Genomic DNA, 22,336 nt, shown 5'->3' on the forward strand with positions numbered 1-22,336 from the left:
AAAAAGACTCTTGATTAAAAACACTTATCATTTATCGAACAGTATGTAACAATTTTATATTTAAAGTACTTTCAGAAGTCTGAATTCTGAATATGGCCGGACTTTTCCTTTAAAGATAAATACAACTTGAATATATAGTTGATAAAAACATGCTTCATTTTCTAGAGGAGATACCAGTATCGGGCGGGGCCCCCATCAAGCACTGAAATGGTGAAATCCAGGTAGGCAATAAAAAGTTCTACTGGATTCACTTTGTATTAGTCTTTTTCCTACTTCACAAAGGTAGGCAGCAGCTTGACAAAGCCATGATGGCAATTATTTTACATCAAAGTAGTATCCAGTTCTTCATATATATATATACACATGAATTTTAAACAGATGGTATCGGTATCGGCCGATAATGCACAGCCAGGTATTGGGTATCGGGGCCAAAAAATGGCATCGGCACAACACTATTACCAATAGCCTTTTTAATGTTGTGATGTTATTTCATAAAGAAAGTTTTTGAAGAAAACACTGATCCAGCCTCTCCCAAGTCAATTACCAGGCTGTAACTTCCCCTGTGTAACAGGGAATTCTGTTTATTTCTTTCATGGGTGACCTAGTTGTCTTTTGTGAGTAGGTTTTAGCGCGAGCAGTTTGACAGTCACCAGATAAGATGGATTAAGCTCCTTTTCATCCAGTTTTGATGTGAACAGCGTAAAAAAGCGGGTTAAATCATTGAGTTTCAGGAGTATTTTTAAATGCCTGGAGATGGTCTGATATAGGAGCTAAACCTAGGATGAAGGTCGAGGTTGAGGCTTTGGAGGGCAGGTTTTTTTAACCGGGGTTAGGCCGAGCCCACCTTTCATCGCTCCCAAAGAAGATGCACGAAGGGAGTGAAACAAAATCCAGGGAGGCATCAAAGCAGCACAGTTACCTTGTGTGGGAGACTGTGTGTGAGGGAGTGTGTGTGTGTCACACAGAAGGTAGGATGGTTTAGTTTCCATCGCTTGCTTGCTTGCCTGTGTGTCAACACTGTAAACTCTAATTCCATAATTAAATGAGGCCTAAAATAAAACCGTAAATAATCGCCTGATATAAGGAAGAAAACAGAGGGAGGAGATACTAAATGAAACAACCCTGTTTCATATTTATATAAAAACTAAAACTATACTGAGAATAGAACTCGATCAACCCCCAATAGAACGACTCTTCCTCTCCTCACCTCCCCCAGACCTGATCTAAGGGTGCCTCTAACACGCGCACAGGACCTGACAGCCGTACAATCACGTGACGCGGCGCAGCCAATCCCGAGCTCGCTTCGCTTTTTAAGCCGCGCAGTGATGAAGCCACTTGAGCAAAAGAAAAAGGTGAAGGGGCGTCTGAAATAACAAACAAACGGAAGGCAGCGAGGGGCTCAAACGCCGCGTGGAGCGCGTTTGCTTATCGAGCGTCACATCGGGCCCCCCTGCTGAGAGGTTCTGGGTTCAGAACGATTCTGGGGAGACATATTTAGACACGTTTTGTGGACGTCTATTCCCCCACTGCTCCTCATGTCGGTGACAGGGGAGAGTAATCCTATACACAGGCTGCTATTGTGAAATGAGAAACTAGCCTCCTTCACTGCCAGAGACCAGATGCACCTCTCTCCCTCACTCTCTCCCTCTGTCCTAATCTGTAAACGACTTAAAGGAGCCTTATCTCCGGGCTCTTCTGCTTCATTTCATGCTTGATTTACTTTAATTTGTCTGATAGGGCACAAGGATTTGGAAATGGCCCATCTTTCGGGGGAAAATGTTCTGATTTTTCTCCGGCATTGTTATGTGGAGGTTTTTGACTTTTCTCTCCCCCCTTTCTCACTCCTCCGCCTCTTTTCTCCATCTCCATCTTTTTTTTTTCCTTCTCTCTCTTCATCATCTTCCCTTTTTTCCCCTTCCTCTTCTAAGGGAGGTGGTGGCGGATCTTGCTCCAGTGCAACAGTCTGTTTGAGTGCATTTAGATTCGAGCTAACGCAGCACAAACAAGTTTTCCATGAGGTGTGATTTTCTGATGGGAGACGGCGACACTGGACTCGTGTTTGCCTTTCAGCTGCACACTGGGAGCAGAGCAGCCGAGTGCTTCAAACCACAAAGATCTTATGTTTAAGTTAAGAGGCGACTGGCCCTCCAGTGGGTGAGCGGCTGGTGCTGATAAAGTTGCTCCACAATGAGGGATGGGGACAAGCAAAGTGTCTGCAGATGCCTCGAATCCTCTTTTTTTCCCCTCCTCTGCTGGCTGCGCCCATCACATTTCCTTACATCTATTAAGTGACTGAATGAGAGTAGAGCTATGATTTTAGAGAGGGGCATATCCTCCTAGATCCAGAATAATCTCTATCCATTAAAGAACAGGGCCAAGAGGCTCCCCAAAACACTATTCTAACAGAAAAAAGTCAGACCAGGTAGAAATGTTTAGATATAATTCATTTCTACTGATACTGTGGCTCTCGAAATTTAACAAATCCCTGTTAAAGGAAACATTATAATGGAAAAACTTCTAATCTTACCACAGATATCTATAGAAACATTTTCCTGATGACATGTTTATTTATATGTACAGTTAATTATTTTTGTTTGCTCACTTGATGCACTTTTGGAAGAGTATGGACTTATAAGTAAAGTAAGAATCAGAAGGATTGCTGGTTTTAAAAGTCATAAGGAAATGGCCGTTTAAAATGTTGCATTTCCGAATTCTCCTGAGTGGTGCACGACTTTACACGAGTGAATAAAGTGAATGTGATTGGTTGTTCATCAATGGGGCGGGATGGTTGTGGCGGAAGGTTCACAAGCAAGTTTGATTGTGGCCGGAGTCTCCGAAGCATCTTCCTAACCAGTTAGCAACTTAGTGCTAGTAGGTTCCCAATGTGAAATTCCATTGGGACCAAGTAGCACTAAATTGGTGACTTAGAAACGACACTGTCAAGGAACGCTATGGACAGAGGAAACATGCAAGAGGAGGAGAGTTTAGTGTCGGAGGTCGTGGATGAGTCTCCTTTGTCATACATGTTTTATTTAGAGAAGGAAAGCGGGGATGAAGATGTTGTGGAAGAGGACGCCAGGGCGGCAGAAGCTTGGTTTGGTGTAGAAGGCTTACAGCCGTACATGTTTGAGCCCTTGCCTCGCAACGCTGCCAGTTCTGTTAGCTCTACACCTGCTGAAGACACAGACGTCCAAGACTGGGACGGAACTCAATGGGAAAGGAAATGATTCTTATTTCTTATTTCAACCGTTGCGTATATTAGCTGCAACATATGAATCAAGATGCTATGACCGACAAATTAGATGGACAGATGACCGTTGATATATGATTGGCAGAATTTAGGTGTACAAGCTGAGGTATAACTAACTGGCCTGCATAAGATAACGGAAAACGAAAAATTAATCTTTAATTTAATTTTGGGACAATATCATCTAATAAAGAGTACATTTATATACATATTTAAGCCAGAATGATTTGACATTTAAATATGATTTCACTACGACTTTAAGGATTGGGGTAAGATTACACAGGTTACCTTTTTTCACACCTATTCTCAGACATAACCACTGCATTATACATATAATGTCACAACTATACCTTTACCTGACATAAAAGTTTACATTCCTTCATATGTATACAGACATAAATATTCATATACATGCACACAGAAGGCTTATAACAAAGTGACTGATTGACCTGTAAACTGAGAGCTGTGGCAGACATTATCAGAAGCAACATTCATTCAAATAAACCTGGAAAAAAGGGTGGAAAAGGAAGGGAAAGAGCAGAATAAATATTAAGATTAAATTAAGATGCTGTCTTTTTTGGGAAGAGTCACACATTCCCCCCTTTGTAACATAATGTACACATACTGTATGTATGGGTACCTATACAGGAAAGAGCAAACACATTGAGCAAGTAGGAGGGAGACCATTGAAATTCATCTCACAGCCTGAATTTACTTAACTGCGTGTGTGCGCGCAGCGATAAACGGAGTGATGATCCGGCAACACGTCTTTATCCATGCTTTGCTTTAATTAACGGTGGCTTGTTTGTTGAAAAGATGATTAATATGCCAATGAAAATTGCATAATTGAATACCACAACACTCGCACGATCAGGGAGAGAACATGCCATTTTTTATTAACTTCTCAGTATCATGATTATTGCTATTATTGGGGGGATTTGAATTCCCTTGACAAACAGGCCCGCCCATAAGCAGAACCTCCAAGAGGCAGCAGGATTGGCATGACCGCTGTTAACAGGAGGCTTTCAACGACCTATCACCTAATAGTGGGAAAGCAGTACAATGGTATGAATGAGGGTAACTTTGGAAAACGTTCATACCCTATCCTTTTAACATTTCGTGACTGGGAAAACTTTCCATATGATTGTAGAACCAAACACAGCATTCCTCAGAGAAGTAACCATAAAGCCAATAGTGACTGTAGAGGAGCAGCAGAGACCCTGCAAACATGGGAAAGAAGGTGCTGGTGGTGATGGCAGCATCATACTGAATTGATGCTTTTCTTTAGTAGGAAGCTGCTTTGAACACTGTTCAAGCAGAACAACTGAAAAAAGAAATGCCAGATCGAGCCTAGAATGGTTTACATGAAAGTACATTCATATTAACATGTCACAGTCAAGGAAGGAATACAAGGAATGCAAAGTGAACACAGACACTCAGGTGCACTTCTCGCAAATTGTAGGTGACCGCAGACAGGAGGCCTCTGATTGGTCAAATCTACATCCATTCTACACTATGCGTATCTCCTGTTTGGTACCTTACCGGCTTGTTTTGTTTGTATGACCGCCATTGTGGAAAACGACTCATGAAGTTGGACCAGCTAGAAGTGAGGTGTGTGAGAACGTTAGGAACCTTTTTCCACCTGGATCCCCGCTCTTTTTCACCCTCATGTCCCTCCGTTGTCACACAAACTTGCCCCCACTTCCTCGCCGCCTCCGCCGTATCTAGACCCACAGCTAGTTCCTGATTGTACATCTTGCGTTGTGGCGTGGAATAACAAAGTGCAGACCACGCTTCAATATTGGGCATAAATTAAAAATATCTGCAACAAGCTCACTGTGACACACTGCTGGAGGAGTATAACCAGCTCTTCAAAGCCCAGACTAGGGCTATTGTTGTTATTTTGCTAACCGATTCATTGTTCAACTATTTATTGGATTAAACAATTAATAATCACATGGCAAAAGGTCCTGTAAAGTGGGAATACACTGCACGATATTTCTAATTGTTGCACGCAGCTACAGCTCAAACTGTACGAAGGAACTTCAGGGTTTAAAAGTTCACAGCTCACAATGTTTGTTCTTAGACTGTACGGCCAAAAACTCTGATGCGATCCACCTTTTTACATTGCACGTCCAGAAACCACACGTCGGACTCAGCGCCGAGAGATGGTGCTGGTCGGACTCATCAATCTAGAAGATGAAGAAGAAAAACTCCCTTGTTTGCACATGCACAGTGCGTAGGATTCTGGTAAATTGGCTCGTAGCTCTGCTTCAACAGCAGGATCTGCCCATGAACACCTTACAAAGATTGATTGAATTTCAAACATGACTGATTTTCTTCTGATTTCTGATTGCGATGTGGTCGTGAGAGGCTGATGGCCCGTCGTTACCCCTTGTATACCACACAAAACAGGACGCAGGGTAATGCTGGAACTTAGCCCAATCCATAACATTCTGGAGAATCGGCCCGAAAAGGGTATAAACTTGTATATTGTATGCGCAGCTTAAATATTTAAAAAAATAAATAAAACCAGGTAGCAGGCATTCAAAATGGCCATTCCCAGTCAAACTCCAGCCGAATAGCAGCCAACTTCCCTGCAACTCCCAGCAAGATCCCCTCCAACTTTCAGCCACTGGCCTTCAACTGGGTGTGCATTTTTTTTTCTCTGACTCATAACAGAAAGAATATTTTAACACAAATTTTGATGTTTAAAAAGAAATTATAGGGGACAAGCCAAGGGCCCATAAAGGAAAGTGGAGAAATTTTAAATTGCTTCAACAGTAAGGCTAAAATTATGCAAAGTTAAGATTTCTTGATAGATCATATTGATGGACAATATTTTTTTTTATCTTGAATGCAAGATTGCTAATATATTTTTTACATTTAAGGTATAAATCCTCCTCTAAATTCATTGCTCTTTTAGCTAATGGCATGTTTTAAAGTCTCTTTACTCCAATTGATGATTAACTGATAAGTAATTGGTTAACGATTAATAAATTAATCAGTTGTTTCAGCCATAGTCCAGACTAACCAATTAAAACACATCTGCTATTAGCAGTTCCTCTCCATCCATTATTACTGAGCTTGAAGTTTCAAGGGTATGAATAGTTTTGCAAAGTATTGAAAAGTCAGTATACTGAGTTAAATTGAGTTCTGAATGGACTTTAAATGGAAACCAACTGAAAGTTAAACTCTTGTGTGACGCATGGAAAAAAATGTATGCACAATTTGAGGATTTAGATTGAAAAAAAACTAATCCAGCTATAAAAATAATTTCAACCCAACATCACTCAACCAAAAATTTTATTTTAAGTGGGAGCAAGAAATGGAAGAATTCAACATGCAAGTAAATTTCAATTGACTTATCCAGAGTTTGCCCAGTGTTATATCCTCCAGCACTGCTTACATGGGAGCTTCCATGCTAATGCTAAACACACACATCAAATATTCAGCCAATTATAATGATACCTGTTCCAAAAAAAAAAAAAACACCCTGAGCAGCTACAACCCGCTTGGAGGCCAACGTCTGCAGAACAAACACTTTCAAAGGAGCTCAAGAAAGATGCAATGGGTGTCACGTCCCCCCAGGGGCAGAAACATCCCCACCAGCCGCGCTTTTACACGTCCGTTCTTAGCAAACGGCTCTATTTTGTGTAAATCATTGGGCTTGTCCATGTGAAATCATAATTACAAGCAAATGCTTTTATTATGAGTGGACAGAAATGCAGTTGAGATGTGGACAAAATGGCTGGAAGTGAATTATCTCATAATGGCATTCTCTGCTTGCACACATCCCACGGATACACACACGAAAAAAAAAAAACTAAAGCAGAATATACTGTAGTGACATCTTCCTCAGATGATAAGAATGGTGATTGCATTTTGCCCTATTTTAGATTATATAACTAACAACCATGAAGTTCCCTCATAAAGCCTCTTAGTATAGCGGATCAGTGACTAAATTTGCATCAAGGCGATGCAGCACAGGAGTACAGTGATTTGTCTAATCTCTTGTTGCATATATTTCATCATTCATCACTGTGTGTGGCTGCGGTGGGTGGGGGGAGTTCTCTACACACAGGTGATCCGGACGGCGTTAGGCCTTCATCGCCAATCTCTTAAGAAACAAATGTATTTGGAGAGACCGCAGACAGTGTTTACATTTAGCGCTTTGATTGCAATTTAATTTTACATCACCAACACCCCAGAACTCACACAGAAGCTGCTGATGGACTTTCATCATCTGTATCAGCAATCGCAGTGTCAGTCATGTTTTGTGAGACTTGTCAGAAGACTTTGAATAAACCTCTGGAGGAGTGAGATAAAAACCTTCCCTTTCTGTAGAGGAATTGCAATGATGCACGTCCAAATTTTCTTGATTACATGACGAAGGAGAGAGGGAGGGGGTGAAAAAAAAAAATAAAACCTTTAACGAAAGCCTGTGCTGAAAGTTTTCAGTTTGCTGATATAACAGTCAAGTGTGTCTATAAGTCTACTTAAAACGCTTAGGTATCAGCGGAGACAGCTGCGACACCCTCTTCTTATGATTCTGTCGAGACAGTACACTATCAAACCTTTCATAGCGCTCCCAAGCTACATTTCCGGTGACAAAAGCTTTGCGAAAGCCTCCTGAAGGATTCATCTATATCCTAATATTTCCAATCCAATTTAAGTGGAGCAGCCGGAGTGGTCTGAGCACGAGTTTACCAATCTTTGCTTTCCATGACTCCATGTGCTGAAGGCTTGAGGGGTTCAATCAATGGTGCTTTGATCTCGGCTGGAACCATAATTATTTAACATTGTTACAAGGATTTCTCTAATCCATCCTACCATTAAATCCCTTTTACACCCTCATCTTCAGCAGCCTAATCTGCATCTGGGTGCGCCGTTTGTCTCTCTGCTTCATTTTGGCTCGCCCCTCCTTCCCTGACGACACCCTGACTTTATAATGGACTTGGGTGATGAGTTAGAAAATTTCTTGTTACCTCAAAGAAACTTTGCCATGCAGTAGGAATGTATTCTTGAACATTCTTGCACCAAAAATACTCAGGTATTATAAAGTCCAGATTCTGACCTGGATCCGAACAGCAAAGCCATTTCAGGCCACATCTTATCTAAAAACGATGATGATTAGAACATTGAAATAAAAGATAAAACACAAGTTTGTTTTATGTTGAAAGGATGGTGTTAATTCAACACTTGTCTAGTGTAAATGTTGATTTTGGCACCTGACATTGGTGAAGTGTTGATGGTGTTAAAGGGCTCTGGTTTGTCAGCGTGTCCCAAGGCAGCTGTGGCTACAACATATCAGACTGAATGGGATTAATTACTACTGCTATGCTGATGATACTTTGCTATATTTGTTTATAAATCCCGATAAGTTTTAAACAATAGTTTGGTTTTAACTTTTCACACTATATACTAAAGTAAGATAAAGTCAATTTTGATAAGTGTTAGATTAAAACAGTTTAGTTTTGTTTTAATTCTCTCACAGTGTTAACAATTTATCTCTTGTGTGTTATTTACAAAGAGTTATTTTGGCTCAATCTTGCGTGCACTAATATAGACACTTTTAAAGTGTCTCATTTAAACTTGCTGGCAGTTAATTTAAGACTTCCAACAAACTGGGTCCTCCAAGTAAAACAACTGATGAACATTAAGTATCAACAAGTGCTATCAAAACAGAGAGTAAGCTAACATTAGCTTAGCTCTGAGTGAACATCTTTTAGAAATAATACAAACTTACAAATATTTCTTAAATTAAAGTTTATTTAGTGTGTGTTAAGTGTATTTAGCCTTAATTTGAGCAGGTAAATGAGATGATTTGCCAATGGAATTTGGTTTTTTTAACTCTTAAAATTAGATAATTAGATAATATGCACTTGAAATAAAACAATGCAATAGTTTTTTTCTTATTTTAAATGTAAATTGTCTTGCTCCATTGGTAAAGAGTCTTACTTACCAATTCTAGAAAAAAATCACTTATTTTAAGAAAAAATGACTTATTGCGATTTAAATTTTTTGCAGTGTGTGTTCTTGTGGATGTGTTTCACTACTATAATAATTTTCTAAACCCAGTTAATCAGTGTTGTAATAGTGATGAAATACGTAAATTTTAAGATCTTAATTTTTAAGAATGGACTCTTTACCTACTTTCCTATAAAAATATTTTATTCTTCAACTCAAGGTTTACATAGACAATAAGGGTACATACTAAAAAATTTTTTGTTATTTATGAAGGATTTGATTCAATTTCGACATTAACTTTATGAGTTTTTGGTTATAAAAACCATTTTACTGTATAAAACATGGAATGCTGAGCAATAGAAAAAGGTGATATTTAAATGGAAATTAATGTTATAGGTCCTATTATATGCCTTAATTAAAAGCAGAGAGCGAATGCTAAACTTCTTAGAGTCTGAAACTTTTATCTCAGTTTATTTGAGTCCTTCTCACAAATAAACAAGGATGTGAAAAGTTGATTGATTTCTTATTTAGGCATAGCCGCAGCATTTTGTTGTTCTTGAGTTTACCAGCAAGTTTTCTGACAAAACATCGAAGGCATTACTGATCTTCAGGGACGACAAAACGATTTAACTCCATCTGTTTACACTGATTGACCTCCCAACATAAAGGATCCTCCGTCAGGTTGCAAATATTTGCCCGTCTGTATTTCAGCACGATATAAATAGCAGCATGGACGATCGCAAACATTTGTTGAGGCACCTGCCACAGTTTCATGGCCATCTGGTCCTTCGTTTCTGCTACCGTGACATATGTGCATTAAACCTGAAACGGCTATTGTTTTTTTTTATGCATTTCTTTGGAGGAAGGCAAAAGACAGATTGAACTCCAACCCTTCTTACGTTGGCTGAAATCAAAAAGAGATATTTCATATGTGAGCAAGTGCTATTGCGGTTTCAGCATGTGCATGTTTGATGTCTTGAAAGAGAACGGAGGTGCAGAAAAGATGCCGGGGGGTTTTATTGATGTGTGTTTCATTGAGAGTGTGTGTGTCAGGTGAATCAGATGGCCACTCCTTTGGATGACCCCTGCCTCGCCTTGGCAGGTGCCCAGCTGGCTGCAGGAATCTGGCCATCAGGTCCCAACAATAAAAGAGATTTGTGTAAAAAGGTGATCATATTTATTCTGTTGCCACTGTGTGACATTCATTTCCTCCATCTGCCCCTCCTTCTGTGGAGGGTAACTCATTTGTTTAAGTGTTTGGGAAGCAATCATACTTGTAATGTTAATGAATACTGAAACAACACAATTTTCTCTCTAAAGCTATCACTCTGCTGTGATAGCGAGATTTTTTTTGTTTTTAACCTGCAACCTGTTTTGTTTGTTCTTACATCCTCTGTGGTATAAAAAAAATAAAACACATTTAGACAACTTCATATTTTATGTAAAAAAATACAAGCATTACAAGTACAAAAAACCCAAGCTGCTGGTTATAATCAAAGTGTCTGAAATAACCTGATCCAAGCTGCTGATGTCAGATCAGGTCCCGCAAACACTGACATCCTTTTACTGCAGCCTCTCTACCTTGTAAATGCCCATGCCTTTCAAACTCTTTGGCCTCAGTTTGTACCACAAGCTTTTTGATTAAAATGTGCCTCCAGTTACCATGACGGCATCAACAGGGCTGTAGTTTTCTGACCTTGGTGTGATTTACCTCAGAGAGAGTGCAGATCTTACAGCAGGTTGTGTCACATACACTACAATGTATAATAAATAAGTGTATATGTATATATATAAAAACTCTTCGTCACCGATCGCGGGTGGCCCCAATGACCACGGGTACTGCTGATGCCTTGACCTTCCAGGTTTTCTCGCGCTCTTCTCTGAGCATATTACTCTAATTTCTCATCTTCCTTTTTCCTGATGTTGTAGTCACTTGGTATTGCTACGACAACCATAGCATAACCCTTATATATATATATATATATGGAACGGAAGCTTAACATTTAACTATCCATCCACCAGTAATACTGTCTAAGTCACCCATCCATCACAGGGAAAGGGCTTGATTCACTTTTCCTAAAATATGCCTTAAATGGAACCAGGCAGGCACATTATTGAACTTTACTGAACTTTGAACTTTTATTGATCTTACATTGGAGTAATTTACCTCTGCATTTAAGCCATCCCTTTGGGGAGCAGTGGACTGCCTTTGTGCGGCGCCAGGAGAGCAGAGTGGGGTTTAAGGGCCTTTGCTCAGGGACCCAGAGTGGCAATCTGTGGGAGTTGAACTCAGAACCTCTGGATTTCAAGCTCTATACCAGAGATCACAGATTAGCGAACTGCGGTCCAGATCTGGACCCACCTGCGGGCTAATTTGGATGCAACCTGATTTAAAACAATTATAAATTACCTCATGTTGTTTGACGGCAGTGTCTAATTTCACTTGTGCCGCTTCGGCTGTTTGTACGGTAAAGCCCTCAAGGACGAGGCCGCACATGATACAAATTAGCCAATGAGCTGCTGTCAGTCTGGGTTGCTGCTGCTGCTACTTTTAGACACAGCAGGCAAACCTGTAGCAAGCCGTGCGATGGGAAAGAAGGAGAAGACGATGAGAAAAAGTGAAAGAGTGTGGACTGGCGGAAGAAGCACGATGAACTGGTGAAAGAAAAGTGAAATGGTGCTCAAAGATGACCCTGCACATTTAGAGGATGTTTGGCTCAACCTGCTGTGACGCAGAATTCTCCACCATGAACAGAATCAAAAATAAATATGGATCCAGGCTCAAAATGAGCTCCTTGATATGTGCTTTAGAATGGATTTGTCTCCATTCAAACCCAGGTTTAAAGCCTAAAGCCCACTGCTCTCATTAAGCGCTATAAAAGAAAGAAAAGAAAATAAAAACCGGTCAGTTCAGGTGTTTTATAAAATATGTGTATCCGGAAATTGACTATATACCAAACTAAATGATTGTTCTTCTCTACTTAAAAAAAAAACACTTTAGATTTTAAAATAAAATTTTTATATTATTTTTATTGAAAAAATTAAATGTATAACAGGATGCATAAACATCTAATTTTATTTCAGCATTAAATCATGTTTAAACTAACAGATTAATTATAATTAAATGTCTCTAGATCTTTACTGGTTGGTGATTTTCTATATTCGGACCCCGCTGATTTTTAATTGGTTACCCCTGCTCTATACCCAAACCACTAGACCACCACTCCCCCCACCCTCAGTTGGTTTCTGCACTGACCAGCTATAAACAAAGTAGTTGATCATTTCAAATGACGACGGTTAAATTCCTGAAATTCACAAGATTCCTAAGAAATCCTAGATTTTTCCAATTCTCATACGGGGGTGTGGTTAACACGAGAAGCCATTTAGATAAGACGGAGAACAAGTTCATTAGCACACTTAGCTAACTAACACACACCATCCACAATTAGCCTTGAGGAGAGCAAGTGGGAGAGAATGAGAGGAACTGAGTCAGATCCATATCAGCGCTAGTCTCTGAAAATGAACACAATAGCATGACACATTATCTCAGGAATCAGCGGCTGATTGGGAAACATCCGTGACGAGAAATGAACACAAGACAGAAGATCAGTGTGGAGATTTGCTTAAGGACATACTTGTAGGAACAAGGGGAGAGAAAAGGGGGAGAGAGGGAACTGGCTGGGTGTTCCACATCACAGACCCGGCTCTCTGAACAACAGAGAGGAGCCAGCTATCAGATTAATAGTGACTCATTCAGCTCGCTCCTCCACCGTTCCACACAGAGACAATCAGAGAACACGAGGCAATCGTGGTCAGCTCTTGACATGAGTTACTAAAGTAGAGATGAAATGCGGCGAACAGAAAAAAAAAAAAAAGCGTTCAATTACAGGATGAAGATTGTAAAGGGCTTTTGTTGTTAACCAGCAAAAAGGAAACGGCATGGAGGTGCTTCAATAGAGTCACCAAAGCAGGTGGGCTTGTTCCGAGTCGGCCCACCTCATTAAAAGGCTTCACTTGCTTTTTATGTGGCGGACATTAACACAGCCCATTCAGATGCACACGCGCTGTGATTAAAAATTATCTGTTGGTGATCCTAATCACAGCTGCTTAAACTTAAGCCAAAGAATCACAAAGAACTTCTGAATGCTGAACTATCGGAACATTTACAAAGAGATTAAAGGGGAGACAGTCTCCAACTAAATAAATTTGCTTTTAATCACTTTGAACAGGAAGTCATGTCATTTCAAATGTCCCTATCTGATTGTCTGATTCTCCCCTTTATTCAAATTATAACATGGCCATCTGACTTTTCCAGCACAATGGGAAAAATTAAAAAGGGAAATGACCTTTCATGGCAGCAATGATGAGAGAGTGAATGGCATTATTATGCGCTGAGATTAATTTCTGCCCACTTCACGCTGCCCATTGAAAAAACACAGTAGGGGCATGCATGCCTCGCTGTACGCCGCTCATTAATTGGTTGGTGTATAATACAGATGTCAAGCAAACAAGTGGGAGATTTCAAACTGATAACCTGGCTGCAAAAGTATTCAAACCCTCGAACTTTTCCACATTTGTCACTTTATAGCAAACTTCAACGCATTTAATTATTAGCTTATATAATAGACCAACATCTAATAGCGTTGGTATAAAAAGCAAAACATTACATGTGTATGAATTTCAAAGTGCTATTTGCATTATCCTATCTTTTCTCTGTTACCACAGAACAAATAAATTTCACTCATGATTAATTTAATTTCAGGATCGTACTTTATTGGAGAGTCTTTTGAAAAGAAAAAACAAAATAAAGACCATGGAGCACTGTAGAAAGGCTGTGGAGAAGTTTAAGAGAAAGCCTGTTTTATAAAATTCCAAGGCTTTTTAACATTTTTGCTGCAAGAAATTAAAAATAATTAATCAAGCTTTATTGAAATTTGTATGTTTTTCCCAAGATTTGACAAAAAAAGAGATAATTTGGGAATAGGATAATATGATTTAGGTTTAAGAAAGGAAAATAATTGCTTCACTATCAGATTTAAAATGCACAATATCTAGTCATCTTGTTTTTAAAGCTCAAAATGCTCAAAAGTATGATTTAAAAACGTAAACGACTGTTTTTTGTTGTTGTTGTTTTTTTTAGATCAGTGTTTGCAGCATGACAAAGATTAAAAAAAAAATAAAATGAAGGCAAAATTCAAAACCTCCTAAGTTAGCAAGAGGCCGGTGGTTAGTCTGGAGTACCTAGATGCACTAATCCTAATCCGATACCTGGATTAGATGAGATCCAAACCAGTGCAATTTACATGGAACTGTTGTTTCTTTCTCTTTTTTAGCTGCTTATTAAGTAATAAATAATATAAAGTACATGTACAGTATATCTAGGCCAAAGCCTTCACTCATATATATGGTTGATTCATTTATCAGATCGTTATCGGCGGATGCACCCAGCCTAGGTATCATTGTCAGATTAGATCAGAAAAAAACTGGATGGGTGAATTTATATAAAGCTGTAGAGATTAAGAGCTCAGGTGATGGAATCTGCTAAAAGGACAAACATTTGCCATTCAGGGTGGATCTATTGTTAAAGGGTCTCATTACAAGTTTTCTTAGCTGTTTGCAAAATCTATGTAGCATATACAACAGTTTGAAAGGAGTCCTCGCAACATGCTATGTGTGACTGAATAAACCATAGTGACAATTAAACATGCCTTTCCTAAGCAGGAGCATGAAAGTTCAGCTAAGTTGGTGGGAACATGGATGGAGCTAAATATTTAGCCAATTTTGGAAAAAAAATTTCAGTGGTAAATAAATAAAGTTGTAAAATCAAAGCAGGGGTTCCCAGAAGGTGCTGGTAGGAATATTATCTCTCATTCTTTTCTACTGCAAAAACCTAAATCATAAAGAAGAAGCTAGAGTTTAATGGTTTATACCGATATAAGATGATGTGCTAGCATAGTCCAGACCTAAATACAACTAAGAATCATAGACAAGGCTAGAAATTTGCTCCCCACAGACGTTCTCAATTTAACCTGGACAAGGCTGAACCATTTTGCATAGAAACTGGTGGGGACCAATGCAAAAGACTTGCAATCGCAGCAGTAATCAGTGGAAATAGGCCGATAAATTTGCTATTTTTGGCAGATATTAGAGCTTTTCTCCTGTATTATTGGCATTAGGCAATAGGTGCATGTGTTCGCCGATTCATTAATGCCACCAGCAGCCATATCTTGACACTGTTAATATAAAGTTCTTTGTTATCATTGTAGTTTTCACCATATTAATCAAAGAACTGACACTAAAAAATAGGCAGCATACCGTAATTTTTGGACTATAAGCCGCAACCTTTTCCCCATTTTTCGACATTGCGGCTTATATAACAATGCGGCTTATCTATGGACTTTTACAGCTAACGGCCACTAGGGTAATACCTTAATCTCTGGATTTTACCATGCACCATGCTGACGTCACATTTGCTTCAACACACAAGTATGGTAGCCGCGCGCGAGGGAATAAGGAGGTCCTCCGAAAGCAGACTTCTACCCCGAGTGGTATGAGACAGAACGACAGCGAGAAAGACGGACATTGCGAGCACAAGACAGTTTGTGTGTAAACATAAAAAAACCTGCGGCTTATAATCCGCTTGTATATGTACAAATCATGCAATTTAGCTTCTGCGGCTTATATTCAGGTGCGGCTTATAGTCCGAAAATTACGGTATATCAGGGATCAGTTAGAGTGATGTCAACATTACCAATCAGCATCTACAGCAACACTGTATCTCTCATTGTCTATTAGGCAGATCAACTGTTGTGTTGCATGTATTGTGCACTCCACGTGTTAAAAATGATACATTACTTGTCTCCAAATACATAGTTAGACTATGTTGTGTTGGTCTGTTACATTAATTATCACTAAATCAATTACATAAAAAAACACAGTGAATACAGCCAGGAGTCTTTTTTTTTTAAACAGGACAGGGCAAAGGACTTTAAACATGTGGATTCAGTCATTCTGTCGTTTACTGAATTATAAAATGTGCCTCAACTCTCATCTCACCTCCTCTAGGGTTAAACTTCCTCCACTGAAGGAAAGAGAGACTCCTCTTTCATAAAATCCCAACTTTTCCCTCCCTTCCTGCTAACTGCCTGTCCGGCCGCATGTTTCTGAGCCTCTTATTCTCATTCCAGTGACTACGTGATCGAGGAAGCCTAATTACATCCAGTCATACATCCAGTCATGCCACATCCATCCCTCTCTTTCACAGCAGTATTTTTAAGCTCAGCGTTTTCTCGCCCAAAAGCACTTTCTTCTCCCCCGCTTGTGATGCCTTCTTTTTGTCACGGCCCCCATAGTTCTGAGCTGACCCCCTCAGCCCTGTCTCCTGACTGATCACAGTGATGGTTTATTACTGTCGTCCCAGCGCTCTTATCTTTAGCCAGCAATGCTCATTTCCTTCCCCAGATTTAAATGCAAATGTGAAATTTAATGATAAATGCATTATCTGATAGGTGTGATAACACTGATTCACTGTCAGTATAAAATACACACCCCAGGGGGCTTTGAGCTAGCGAGCGCAACTTGCCCAAATCCACTTTTTTCTATGGTTCCAGCTCTCCTTTTTTCATCTCTCTCTCTCTTTTTTACAAACTCGTGTACCTGGAATAAATTCTGGAGGTCATTTTATGCAGTAAAAGGGAGTCATATTTTGTCTGTTCAGCAGTGGGTGTGCAGGCTTTGGTTGAACACTGATTGCCATGCAACCATCTAGTTCCCTTTAATATCCATCAAATAGATTAAGTTATTGTGGCAAACATTTGAGAAAAAAAAAGGACATCTTTGCTGGGAATGTGTGAATCTTTTAAGTAAAGCATCCACTAAATATAATGTGGCTTATTTGGTTTACAATTCAGGGAATACTAGTTTTGAGTATTGATGAGAGAGTGAATGGTATTTAGTCAGTTTTCAGTTATTCTTAAAGAATTTTAAGAGATTGTTCGATATTAAAACATTTATATGTGTCTAATCAAAGTTAAGTAAGGACCATCCACACTGAAAAAAATAATGCAACTACTTTTGGCATTTACTTAATCATATTTAGTTACTTTTTTTATATACTACCCTGCTAACATGAAGCAATTATGTTAAAGTAACTAAAAATGCCAAAAAACGGTTGCATTACTTTCTTCACTGCAGAAACTGTCAGTATAGGTGTTTTTAGTGCAATAATTATTTGTTAATTTTATGATCTCTCTATATGGATGTAATATTTTAAGCTTGATACACTAATGCACAGTGTTTGAGTCTCTAATCAAATAGGAAATAAGCTATTCTTGAGTTATCCTGTCTGCTAGAAAGGTTATATCTTCATGGTAGCTGTCAACACTTTGTTACAAAAGTACTCTGGATAAACATAAATATCATCTCTGTGGCAGCACTTTTTATACTAAGTGGAAAAATAAACCTTGCTGAAACATGAACAACTTTTAACATTAAGAATCTGGCTGGATGTTAGCCTCTAAACTGACAAAAAATACTGTAACAGCTTTTGGCATTTACTTAATCATATTTAGTTACTTTAATACAATTGTTTTATGTCCTACCCTGCTAACATGAAAGAGTTGTGTTAAAGTAACTAAATATGATTAAGTAAATGACAAAAAATGTTGCATTATTTTCTCAGTGAAATATTGCTAAAGTTCGCATCTTCTTCACAGCTTCCTAGTAATGCTAAGCTAACAGGCTACATACAACCATCATAAATAAACAGTTTGAAATTGTGTCACATTTTCTACATGGTCATTATATGTGAATTTTTTTTTATTATTATTATTAATCACAGCGTTCTTTGCTCTTAATCTTTTCCAAACCGTCAAAGCCTCACAAAAACAACCACTTCTCTAGAAATGAACGTTATCAAACAAGCAGCTTGAATGCAAACTTTACATTCACATTACAGCTTAAAATACTTATTCAGGCATTTTTTAACACGAGCATGACATCAGTTATTTCCGCTTTCAACAAACTAACAGAGGGTTAGCAGTTGTAACAGAAAAGCTAAAAATGTTAGCAATATTATTAGCTTCGGAGGCTAGCAAGCTTTATCAATTCAAGTTTATTCTTGCTATATGTTATTATCTTTTAGACATAATCTAGGACGTTTTCAAGCATTTAATTTCCCCAAGATAATTATAAACGATATGTCGATTTCTAATCTTTATTCTAACTCTAAAATCCACCCCTTAGCAAAAATCTGTTTATTCAAGTATACTAAAAGTGCACTTATTTCATACTTAAAATCAGGCAGTGCACGTAGAGTTTACTTATTCTAACTATATTTCATATACTTAACAATAGTATACTCAAGTGTACTTGAGTATACTATTGTTTACTTTATTGTTTACTAAAGTATACTTTAAGTATACTTCAGTAAACTTAAAAATGTCCCAATTTAGTTTTAAAGTGATACTCCAAGTACACTAAAAGTACATTGTTTGGTATACTTTCTAAACTTATACTTATACTTAAGTATTCTTAATAGAATTTACCTCAAGTAGACTACTTTTTGCTAAGGGACAACATAGATAAAAGCTGACTAATCTAATATGGACTGAAGATGATGATTTTTGAAACATTTAAACTATCTCTGAAAAAGAAGCAGATCCTTATTTTTATTTTAACTATTCCTAAATTTAGGGTTATCTAATGCTAGAAAAAACATTGGCTGCTAATAATCATATCAGTAGTGACATCCTCATCTTCCTCAGTGCTTCTATCTCTCTCTAGCAAGTTTCCTTCCAAATGTCAGGCAAATTTCTACAAATTTTAAAATGTAATGCAAACTGGAGATGCTTCCATTCATTGGAGCTAACTAACGAAGCCATGAAGAGCGTAATTTTGTCTTATGTTTAAATCACGCTTGGCTCAAGTAGAGCTAGTGATTATTAGCAATGGTTTATGCTATCAAGATTCAAATGTTTTTTTATTCAGGACACCAGTTTCCTCCTCCACTTTTCTGAATTGATACTCTTTTGGAAAAGCCAATAAAAAAACTCAAACGAGCATAACAAACTTTTTTTTTGTGTGCATATTTTGGTGGTTGATTTCAGTTTTGCTTTTACCATTAAGCTTTTTTTATGCGATATTACAAAAAAAAGTTGATGGAAAGACATATTCTGTGACTTATAGTATGTTGGGAAAAACTCCATTTACCAGACTGAATGACACAATGGCATGCTAAGTGTAATACTGTGAATAATTTAACTTATAAATGTGTTATTGCAAATAGTACTTTTTGAATTTGATATTGCCTTATACCCACAGTGTTTTAGATGTTTTTATAATTTTATTTACCTATTCCATATTATATGTTTCATGTTGCACGATTGTACCACAAAAAATTCCTAGTTTGTGAACTCCTTCACTAACAATGGCAATAAACCTGATTCTGATTCTGATTGCAGACACTGATACCCAGACGATGATATATTCTTAATATACTTTGGTGTTCTGATTGAAATCCAGTAACATCTTGTCCCCATGAACATAATATCTTTAATCATCTCATCTCATGTGAACATATTCCTCTAGTTTTCAGTCGTGTGGCCATTCCTCAAGCTATCTAGAGTAGCAGACATTCAAAACGGCCCTTCCCAGTCTAACGCCAGCCGAACGCCAGCCCACTTCCAGCCACTGGAGTGACCACCTCTAGTATATTTTTTTACTCTGACTCCACCCTTTCACTGAATTACAGGGTCTGACCAGGAGATGACGCTTCTCTTTAGATCTTTATGTCCACAAATCATGACAGAAAGAATATTTTAGTACAAAGATTGATGTTTAAAAAGGAATCTAAGAGGACCGGCCAAGGGCCCATCATGGAAAGTGGGGAAATTTTGAAAGGCTACTACTTTGAGTCCCATCACTGTTAGGCAGTAATAAATTAATCAAAAATATCTTCACAGTTGCTTGAATAAATTGATAGAGATCCTCCTCTTACTTGGTCCATCCCATTCTTCAGGCCCCACAGCAGCGTTCCTGCTCTTCTCACTCTGGCCCTCCATCTCAACATCTCCTCCCTCTCGGTTGACCTCCTTCTCACCTGTTAGAGAAGAAAAAACAAACCAAACAAACCTTAAGTTCCACTAAGGACCCACAGCAGAGCAAACTTCTCCACATATTTAATTTGAAGAGACCTAATTTAATGAAGTGCTGCATTATGGACTGCTCCGGCTGTACATTCTTATGGACTTTGGAGAGCGTCCCAGCAGGGATCATTTGCTTTTACAACTCTTTCCTGTAACATTTGAGCCATTGTGTAAATGCGGGCATGTATAGCTTTGTGCATTTGCAGTGAGCTCACCGGGGCCAGCTGTGCACTCCTGTATGAAAGAAGTTCCCATGAGGACTTGCAGGGACAGGAGGAAGCCCCATGGAACAGGAAGGAAAGCAATGTGTGGAAGAGAGGTGGCTATTTATTACTCTTTGATCTATTGTGGAGCGAGCTACAATGTGTGTTATAGGATGTAGGGGCTGATTTACAGTCTCAGGGCTCACACACACCCTGCTAAGGGATATTTGGGTATCTCTCTCCAGGATGTAAGTGCTTAAAGGCCGAGTTAAACAGATTCTGCAGCGAGAGGGCTTGTTGAGTGCTCTCTGATACACTTACAGTAAAATAAAATCTAGTTTTGCATGTCTACAGTAAGCACAGTTTGTGCTCAAAGTTTATGGGAACATAAATCAGCGCTAAGGAGGTGCCTCTAGTGTGGTGCTCTAGATAAATCCAATGTGGACAACACAGTGGCTGCACAGTGTGTCTCCAAACTGAGTGGAGTTAAGGCAAACCTGCTCGGGGCATGAAACGGGTGGTGGGCTGGGGGTCGATGGCTTCTAGTGGAACATTTTCCCCCACTTTTGTCACCACATTTTTTTTTTCATTCCTTTGATGTTTTAAACCCAATAGTGAACGGTCAAGGACAGGCCAGGATTAAAACGATGGATTATTTGACTTTACTTTACAATCTCCAGAGGGAAAAGGATATGGATAGAGCCAGTCGTATTTATTGGCACTCCTGATAAACTCATGTTGAAAGCCTTGAAATAAAAGTGTGGGTTTTTTTGCAGCAGTGTAACATCGCAAAACTTTTAATATCCTTACTGGTATGCTGGAAGGGAAAACAATCTAACTCAAAATAGTTTTTTTTAACAAAGCCCCTTTAGGACGATACTTTTTGAGGTCCTATGGTTTCAACAAAGGTTTGTCCTGAATCTTGTTTAGGAGGCTGGAAGAAGCAGAGAGACCTGGGTGAGATATTTGGCTCCCTCTAAACTGACCATGGCCATGGAAGATGAAAAACGTTATGTCTGATCAATAATATCTGTCTATTTGACTAGGGTGTAAATTTTGTTCCATTTTTTTTTACAAACATGTTTTGTAAACAAATATGAAAAAATGCAATCCAGAACAAAAACTTTGGAGGAAAAGTTAATGAGAGTGCTTCTGCTGTTTTCTCATATTTTTTTCTTCCAAATTATCTATTTACTTTTTACTTTTAGTTTTATGAATTGCATTCTTTTCAAATTATGCAGTAATCTGGAGAGTGGAGCAAAGATTTAATGGTCATTCAATTTAATGGTCTGCATGAACCTTAATGGTCAATTTGTGTACCAAGAGTAAGCGCTTGTATTTGGCTTGAAGTGAAGAAAATGTGATCTGTAAATCCCAATTTGAGAAGAATTGAATTTGCAAAACTAAATCTGAAAAACAGAAATAAAAAAAGATTTGAAATATTAAAATGTGTAAAAAAAATTAAAAAAAATTAAATTAACACTCGAAAAACCAAAATATGAAAAATTATTTTGAACAAAAAAAAATTAGTAAACCAGTTACTTTTCAAACCTTTTTTGATGAAAACATCTTTCAGTTGATTTATGGATTTTTTTTTTTAAATTTCAGTTCAGAAAAATTCTTCTTTTTTTTTTCCCATTTCCAAAACAAGCTCTTCTTGCAACAAATTTCACCTCATATTAGAGCCAGCAAATCAGGGTCATCATCGTAATAACAGAATCAGTGATGAATGGTAAACCTAAATCGTACACTGGCGCCACCATCAGTAGGCG

The 22,336-nt window shown here is 38.4% G+C and overlaps 1 protein-coding gene across 1 annotated transcript in view; it reads right to left on the reverse strand.

Moving 5' to 3' along the window:
• Window positions 1–22,336, reverse strand: part of zfpm2 (zinc finger protein, FOG family member 2) — a 198,905-nt gene that overhangs the window by 114,986 nt on the left and 61,583 nt on the right. Inside the window, exon 3 of the mRNA XM_015391689.1 lies at window positions 20,214–20,315. Within this exon, the coding sequence (XP_015247175.1) occupies window positions 20,214–20,315 (102 nt within the window). The remainder of the gene's footprint in view (window positions 1–20,213; window positions 20,316–22,336) is intronic.

Source organism: Cyprinodon variegatus, unplaced genomic scaffold (assembly GCF_000732505.1).
Source record: "Cyprinodon variegatus isolate N-32 unplaced genomic scaffold, C_variegatus-1.0 Scaffold556, whole genome shotgun sequence".
In the NCBI taxonomy this organism is placed as follows: Eukaryota; Metazoa; Chordata; class Actinopteri; order Cyprinodontiformes; family Cyprinodontidae; genus Cyprinodon; species Cyprinodon variegatus.